The sequence below is a fragment of the Plutella xylostella genome, chromosome 11 (genome assembly GCF_932276165.1).
Source record: "Plutella xylostella chromosome 11, ilPluXylo3.1, whole genome shotgun sequence".
NCBI lineage: Eukaryota > Metazoa > Arthropoda > Insecta > Lepidoptera > Plutellidae > Plutella > Plutella xylostella.
Window position 1 is genome coordinate 2048644 of NC_063991.1, and position 8868 is coordinate 2057511.

An 8868-nucleotide genomic window follows, 5' to 3' on the forward strand; every position below is an offset into this window, starting at 1 on the left:
AGTGTTTAGTGCTGTTTTATAAATTTGACAATTACCGTTCTAAACACCCGTTAAACATTGTTTAATCTTTGTCATATTACAGTTCCAAGTCTCACTATTTTTTTTAAAGAAAGTACTGTATGTCGCAAATAAAAAGTGCCTTAGGTAATTTTTATATCAGCCTCTATGTAAGCAGTTATCTTTATAATAAATATAATTTATTTATTAAATGACAATACTTAGGGTTATTCCGATCAAGTTATAGGTATATAAATATACCTATGTTTTGCAACAACTGTATTTGATAAACTACATAGGTAAGTAATTTATGTATAAGCTAAGGACTTTACAAACGAAATCACATAGTTTATAGTTAGATGTTAGACATTAGATAGGTTTTTTTGGAAAATATTATTGTTATAATTTTTCAATACACTTATACAAAAGATCTGGGTCATTTAATTTCTTATCCGTCATATATTAACGCCTCTAAAGTAAGAGTCCACCTGTCGGTATCGTAATCGTACGTATCGGACCAAACGGATTGTCATAAATATGAAGACAAGGAGGCGTCGGCAATGCCGATGATGTGGATGCACTTGTGTGAATTTCTATACAAAGAATACTGAATGCGAAAGAATATTGTACTTATTCCAAAACGGCAATATGGTTAGCAACCTGTCACGTGAGTACAAATGTGCTGCGAAAAGTGGGTGGCTCGCTTGTGAGCCACCTCTGACTACCCCTTCGGGGATTATACATATGTATGTATGAATGCGATTCGTGTGATGCTTATAGATAGAAACTTACCTTAAAACTTCATCAGGTCAACCAATAAAAATACATTCTCAATCATAACGAATATAAATAATTTATTTCTTTTTCTTCGACATCTCAATAAACGCATTGCACACAGGTACATATTGTTTCCTAGTGGCTGATAGATTCAACTGCTTGTAATATACACAGGGCTGTATATCCGTCTTGATAGAGGAGGGGACTAGTTGGAAAGGGGGTGTCTTGCAGTCTTCGATCATCTTTCTTAGCTGGAAAGAAAACATATAATTATGTAGTCGTTTATTTTTTAAATTGATTACCTATTAGACAATACAAAAGGTAAGTGCAGAAGAAAATGGGGAAACAGGCAATACCTGACAAAGATAATTTTAAAATTGGGAAAAAATAAAATTATCTTTTTCATACTACAATATTTCTTAACTTTTGCAAACATTATTCTTATTCTTCCTCACTCTGTACATATATACTTTCTACAGGTGTTGGGTAAATAGACCAATGTTTGGAAAAAATCTATCTGATATTAAAATTAGACTTTTCACTCTCTAACAATACAATACTCTTTAACTCCTTATTTGCACCGAAAGGAAATAATACAAAAAAAACACTTATAAACTTAAAAAAACGGTACGAAAAGGCGGGCTTATTGCTTACCTCAGCCACCGTGTCCTCACTCCCTTCACCACAACACAGGGCCGCGTCTCGACTCATTTCCTCTGTATTTATTCTCATGCCAAGAAGTAAGGCCAGTTTACACCCGTGGGTTGACAGGGCGTCGTGTAGAGCCTGCTTTATGTGAGGTTTTTGTAGCACTTCCTGTGGATAAGGTAGGGAATAAATAATAATAAAATGTTAGGAAATCTCACACCGATCCAAAACTTGTCAGAGCTTGTAATATGGGTATCGGACTGCTGACACAAATACCTACATAGATACATACATACCTATCAAATCGATGAATGACAACCAGACACAAGGCAGACCAGACAAATGCTCATCACACAAATGTTTGGCCTGGGCGGGATTCAAATCGCTGCATCTGCATTAACCCTTATACTATAAGTATAAATGAACTTTACTAACCTCAACTAAGATCGGGAAGACGGGCACAAACACAGGGCCGAACACTTTGTAGTCTTTCCTCAGCAGCTGCGCCGCGGTGAGCGCCGACACGTCGCTCTTAGCACCCTGTAGTTGTTGGTGCTTGCACTGTCTGAAATAGAAAGAAAGAAAGGATGGAAAACATGTAGCACATTCTGAGCCCTTAGCACGAACTTTCGTCGAGGACGTGAAGTAAATCTGACACGATGAATTTTGTAGGGAAATATGAACAGCGCCCCTGGCGGGCAGTAGCAGAACTAAAATCGGCAGCAGGAACTTTTCGTCGTGTAGTAACGTGTATGGTAACGTGAAGTATTTTGCGGTTTGTATAGGAAATGGTAGCATGAATTTGATTTTGACATATCGTATCGTGAGTTTACTCGAAGATTTTCTCACTGCAAATTATTCAGTGACAACTATTTAAAATGGAAGTTAGAGCATTTATTTCTTTTGGTTTTCGTATTTTTTATTCATTACCAATATGCTACGACCACGTAGATACCCTACTAAACTAAACTAGTATTTATTACACGCAGCAAGAGACGTAGATGAGGAGGGTAGCCCAGAGGCAAAATTTACAAAAAATCATGGGAAATGTAGGGTTGTGATGTGTGTGATTGAAAATCGATGGCGCTGTTTGGAGCAAGACCATTATACAACTGTTCAGTGTGCAAAATCTATTAAGTACAGCGTGCCGTATTTTGCATTACGTGGCCCTCGATTTTGGCGTGTCTGACCGTGATGACGTGGTGATTGAAGCTCGTGATGAATACCTTCTAGACTGGAAGTGCCGAGAATCCATCGTGACGGATGAGATCCATGGCATCCATGGCACCAATAGCAGTAAGAAGTAGCAACACAGTACACAAACACCTATACTTACTCACGTTTTGCTTTGTAACCTATAATTCGTAAAATTCTAATGTACCTAGGTAACTGTAGTTATGTGTAATTGTATTAATAAATACCATTATTGCTACTGTCTAGATGTGTTTGAACTCTACCCTCTCTAGAATAGTTAAGGACAGTTAGTTATTGACTATAAACTTTAGTGCCAATTTCTCCATAGTCGGTTATCTAACTGACAGGGATTGATTTATTAATTATAAGTCATATCCATATAAAATTCACGAAAGATGTGTCAAAAATCAACCACTACTCCCTGGTTATGCTCAAAGCGACTACGGAGAAATTGGCACTTAACCTAACTAAAGGTAATAAGTCTCTTGGTAGGCAGGATTAATAGACTTCATTAATGATAAATCATCAACTTTCTGGGCCCACTTACTAATGGGTATAAAGTTCTGGATAAATGAAATTACCACAAAATAAATAAAATATTTACATTCTGTTTAACAGTTTTTTATTCTTTATTTTACAAAAAAACATATTTATCTTAGTAGGTAGTATCATGTAACATTTGCAAACATCAGCATAGTATAACAAAATGTATGATTTATCTTTTCTCCTAAATGTATTCTTCACCGAGCAATCAAAATGCACACTTATAATTTATGCCTTCACGGGGGTGCACTTGCAGGCGGTGGCCTGGTCCGTGATGCTGGGTACAGGATACGCTGGTATAGCTGGATTGGGCTGGCTCCTCGTACCAGGCACATGTTCCATGCTGATTCTATATCTCATCACATCAATTATATAGCATTCACCGGTAGCTTTCAATCTGACATATCCATTTTAGGGCTGAACCATCAACCATTCACTGTGCCCCCTTAGGCAATTTGGGAGCATTTTCTCTTTGTATTATTCATATAATCACTCCATACCTGCAAAACAAATGATAATTGCATCATTAAGAATAAGAATATAACTACTAACTATTTCAAAGAAACATGAGTACTGCCGATGCTTTATCTCAAGGTAACTAGTTAATGCTTTTTAAAGAGTACCTAGGTATTAGGAAATCATTGAGAGACGAGGGGATAATCTGTCATGACAACCTTTTATGTTTAATGTTTAATGTTATGTTTCATGTTTAATTTTCTCCTTTGCTTATCACTCCTTGTCCCGTCCCTTCGCTATTGAGCTTGGCTAGTTCCTTCCACTTATTAAGGCACCACTGGCGACCTCTCCATCCGTGGGCCTTGGCGTTGGTATCCGTAGGCAAATATCACTGCGTTGAATTCAATAAAACAATAAACAAATTTAACAAATAATTATGAAAGCCGACCTGTCAGTGTCAATAGATTGATAATTTGACAGATGACAGATGACAAATGTCAAAAAAAAAAGTTAGGATGTGCGTTCAAATCATAGTTATCATCCATAGACAATTGTTAAAGTGCGTTTATAAGGAATCGCTGCTTACTTTGAAATTATTATGAAGGTTTTGAACTTAACAATCTCAGTGTGGTACAACCTTATTTTAACTCTGGTAACGTTGTAACGACCGGCACACGACGAAGGCTTATGCTGCCATTTCAATACGTTCAAAGTTAACGTGTAGTAATGAAATACGGAAACGATGAAATGTTCCTGCTAAGGGTACTGACCCCTTAGCATGAATTTTCATCGTGAACGTGAAGTAGACTTTAAAAAAAAAACACGCACTCACGCCTTGTACTAATGTACTCCCTTGCGGGGTAGGCAGAGGTGCATTGCTGCACCCACTTTTCGCCAGAGTGTTATGTTAGTCCCAATGTAATAGAGGGCGGGCCTATTGCCATTTTACGGGCACATCCAAGACCTGAGAACAAATATCTGTGTTTAAACAAATATCTGCCCCAGCCAGGAATGACCATCGGCTCAGTAGTCAGGGTCACTAACCACTACGCCATTCGGTCGTCCTACGCCATTCGGAATTTTATTCATCGAGTAATTTTGTATGAAAATATGAACAGCGCCCTTGGCGGTCGGTAGCAGAACTAAAATTTCCCTACAAAATTCATCGAGTAATTTGACGTCACGTTCACGATGAAAATTCATGCTTAGGGGTCTGGTTGCCTGCTATCCGTGATTGTGCGTGGTTCTCAGGTTAGTGGAGACACTTCTCTTTACCTCTGGTTGTATCATTATATTCTTCATATACCCTTGGCCAAAGTCACCTAGCCACCCTATTTAATAGTCCACTTTGGATGCTTTTATGTCTAGCATTTTATAATAATTTAAAAATTACTAGCTGTGCTAGGGAAGCTTCGCTGCGCCTTAAAAAGTTTTCCCGTGGGAATTCCGCGATAAAAAGTACAGGGTGTCAGCTAACTCCATAGCAAATGATGATGGGCACCAATATATGGAAGCTGGGACCAGCACCAATAGAAATGAGTGATACGTCGTTGAAAAGGTATTTTTTTGCAGAATATGAATAACGGAAGCGCTAGTCTTGATTTACTGTCCAATAAGAATAATCGTACCTTGAAAGTTTTTATATTTTATTTCTGTAATTATAATGTTTTTGTTAGTTTTTCACATTCATTTTTAATTTTTATAACGAAATGATCATATTTCAAATAATATTATATTTGTTTATTATCTCAGTAAATAAAAAAAGTTGAAAGTAATTTCTCCAATTTCAATAATACGTGTTTACGTGTATTACGCCCTAACTGTCATCAGGAGAGAGAGTGCAATGCCATAGAAAAATACTTCCTTCCGACGAATATATTTCAAAATGGACAACATATACGGACTTGTCGTCATAATACTTTTTTGCCCCCTTGAAAAGAGCTATCCAACGATGTATGTCTCATCTTTATTGGACATAGGTCCCAAAACGCCCATTGTCATTTAATTAAAATCAGTTCGGTTCAGCCGTTTTGACGTGAAGAAGTAACAAACATACAAAAACACTCACAAACTTTCGCCTTTCTAATGTTATTAGTGGGATTATATTTACCTGTTCTCTTCATAATTAAAAGGTTCAATGAAGCTCTCTAGGAACAGAATAATTTCTTCATCCTTTTTCGTTGCCTTGTTGTATTCCTTTGAAAAGTTGGCAGTGTCAAGAATTATGGTGCCTGAAAAAAATACTTATTAAAGTTTTTTAACTCAGATAATAAAAGGAGAGTTAGAAGTAAAGTAGGTAAGTATACAAAGGCGAGCTTATTCCCAAAGAACTTCTAACCAACCTTTGATTGGTGGAGTAACTAAAATATCTATTATGAAACTGTACGTTACATTTGTATAAAATAACAACCAAAATGGTAACTTACTATGAAGAAGTTCTATACAAATAGGATGCGTCTGGAAGAACTCCACATCTTTGCCCAAAACGGTACACAAATGCTTTATACGTTCCGCAACTAATGTGCAGCACGAACCGACTATCTCTATTGTTGTCCGAGTGTCCTCTTTGAAGTTCCATGCACTTTTGTCTTTGGGACGGTGGTCTATAATTTCTGTTACGTATGGCGCTAGGAATAAGTCTTGTCTGGCTAAGACATGGTGGTCCACTAATATTACGCTTGTCGGTTGACTCTTTACCAACTCTTCGAAGTCATAGTCGTTTCTGAAATAGCAGAAAAGAGCAACTCATAAATTTGGAATGTGAAACGTGAAGTTATAAAATCTACAGTGCATAATATGTTTAACTGTTTTAGGTATATCATTATTCCAGTAATCTTTTTATTTTATTTTTATTTTTATTTTATTTATTAGGGACAACAAACAATTGTACACATACATTATGTAACACGTATATATAAGAAGAGTAATTAGGTGTACAATCCACACCGTTATCCACAGATTAAGTTTTTAAATACAATTGCAAGTACTTACAAAGAGTGACTAAATTAAACACAAAGACTAAACACTAAACAACCCAAGGGAAGGGACGAGGAGGGGGAGAGGAAAGAGGATTGAAGTGACATTTAAGTAGTATATGTGTGTGTATGAGTTACTACATGTGTAAGTTATTGAGTGTTTCAGTTATATGTTTCTTATAACAATAGGGAGTAAGTGTGAACACGTCCGCGTCATTAAAGAGTTGATTATAAGTAGCTACAAGGCGCTGCAGTGGCGCGCGCTTGCCGGCGTTGGTGCGGCAGCTGGAGGACGCGAACAGCTGGTGCGGGTTCGCAGCTCGCTGCCGGCCGCCTCGCCGCGGCACGCGATAACTTATGGAGTTAATTAGTTCCATGGAATCGAACTGATGTCTACAAAGATTGTATAGCATCATGGCTCCGAGAAGTATCCGCCTAGATTTAAGTGTAGGCATTTTAAATTTATCAAGTAGGCCTGGGTAAGGTAATTTTGATTTGAAAATTTTATAAAAGGTTGAACGAAGGAATTTATGTTGCACAGTTTCAATAGCATCTTCATACTTAGCATAAAAGGGGTTCCATATACATGAAGCGTATTCTAGGTGGGGACGTATTAGAGTATTAAATAAATAAACATAAGTGGAATATCTCTTGAAATCTTTGCAGGTTCGCATGACGAAGCCATACATTTGGAATGATTTTTTAACAATATTATCTATGTGAATATCAAAATGTAAATGTGAGTCAAAAGTGACACCAAGATCACGTATGTGTGACAATTTTGGGAGATTGAAACCATTGAGACTATAAGTAAACTTGACTACATTAATTTTCTTAGTAAAAGTAATGGAGCAGCATTTAGACAGAATCTTCAGCTCATAATTATGACTAATGAAAGATATATTATACAAAACAATGAAAGATATTATATTCAAACATGCTAAGAGGACCACACAATGCACCGAAGCAACACTTAAGACCAACCCTATATGTGAAACTAGTGTTGTTCACCAACTACTAAAAAGAAAAGTGGTTCTTTACCCACCTAAAAACTAAATGTGACTTCTCCACCCCATGCTTATCAAAGCAGTAACCAATCTCAGTTTTTATAGGAAAATCTTCTCTGTTCACATTCAGCACCGCCACAAACAAGTCATCTTTGAAACCTTCATCCCGATAGCTTTTAGTGCATGTCTTACACTTGATCTGCTGGTACTGCCAGTATAAGTAGGCAGCATAAACAAGTGACGACGCGGCCGAGTCCAAGTCGCAGCTCTCGTTGCCTATTACTATGGTGAGTTTTGCGAAGTTTCCGGTTTTCTGAAAAAAATATTTAGTGATGTTTCAGGTTGAGTGTTAGAATAAAATAAATAAATAGTCATTTATTTCGGGTGTATAAAGCCCATATCAGAACATTAAATCAATAATAAAATTATAAAATTAAAGTTAAAATTAAAATTAGGTACATTCAGAAAGTTGTCATTGTTATTATTTTTATAATTAAAATTATATAAACATACGTTTAAATATAAACATACAATAAAATCATATTTACAATAAAATCATATAGTGTTAAGAGGGTTAGAGGATTTTGTGTGCTATTTAGCATGGAATTGTTATGACTATGTAGTTAAAGATAAATGATTTATTTAGGACATTGGAATACCGAACCGGGTAAGGATAAACCGGCGATTCCAAAATCTAAATAGGTTATGTTTTTATTTTAGTCGTACATAAAACAGATTAACTATTTATGAGACAGTATATAGTAAAGTTATTAGAATACTTACTAAATTATTGTACGTACGAGCAAGATACTCCTCCATTGTAAAAATATAACTTTATTTTTCAATGTTTTGATTTGATTTTGATAGAAAAGGAGAAAAGCTGAAAAAGTTTGATTACATCTGACATTCAATGTCATTGTCACAACCACAGATAAAAAAACAGCTGTGTTGTGTGCGCCTCGAAAATGCAATGAACACCATCTAGTGACGAGTAGCAAAACTAAAAAAGACGCCGACGGATGGCCAAGCGTTTTCCGGATCCGAGAAGCAGTGTTTTTTTTTTTTCCAGTGCCGAGAAGCTAAGCCGTCATTTAGTTTTAAATAGGTACCTACTGTATACAGGGTGTTGCATAAAGGTTGTTTTGTGACCCCCTGAGTCACCCCCACCCCCTTAGCTTACCCTTTTTGCAACATCCTGTATTATAAGTTTGTGTAGGTTTTGACATTACCGATCGAGCAATGAAACCTAAGCTTGTAATATAATTATAATA

General features: G+C 36.4%; 1 protein-coding gene and 1 long non-coding RNA gene across 2 annotated transcripts; both read right to left on the reverse strand.

Annotated features, from left to right (window-relative positions):
- Positions 1-827: 827 nt before the first annotated feature.
- LOC105380775 (exopolyphosphatase PRUNE1) lies at positions 828-8526 on the reverse strand. The gene is made up of 7 exons (XM_038116219.2): positions 8381-8526; positions 7636-7910; positions 6042-6337; positions 5726-5846; positions 1858-1987; positions 1429-1590; positions 828-1025 (listed from the first exon to the last, which is right to left on the reverse strand). Exons 1-7 carry the CDS (start codon positions 8414-8416, stop codon positions 852-854), a joined length of 1194 nt encoding a protein of 397 aa, XP_037972147.2. The 5' UTR covers positions 8417-8526; the 3' UTR covers positions 828-851.
- Positions 3222-4384, reverse strand: LOC119692495. The gene is made up of 2 exons (XR_007266789.1): positions 3834-4384; positions 3222-3659 (listed from the first exon to the last, which is right to left on the reverse strand). It is a non-coding gene; the product is annotated as an uncharacterized LOC119692495 (long non-coding RNA).
- Positions 8527-8868: the final 342 nt, after the last annotated feature.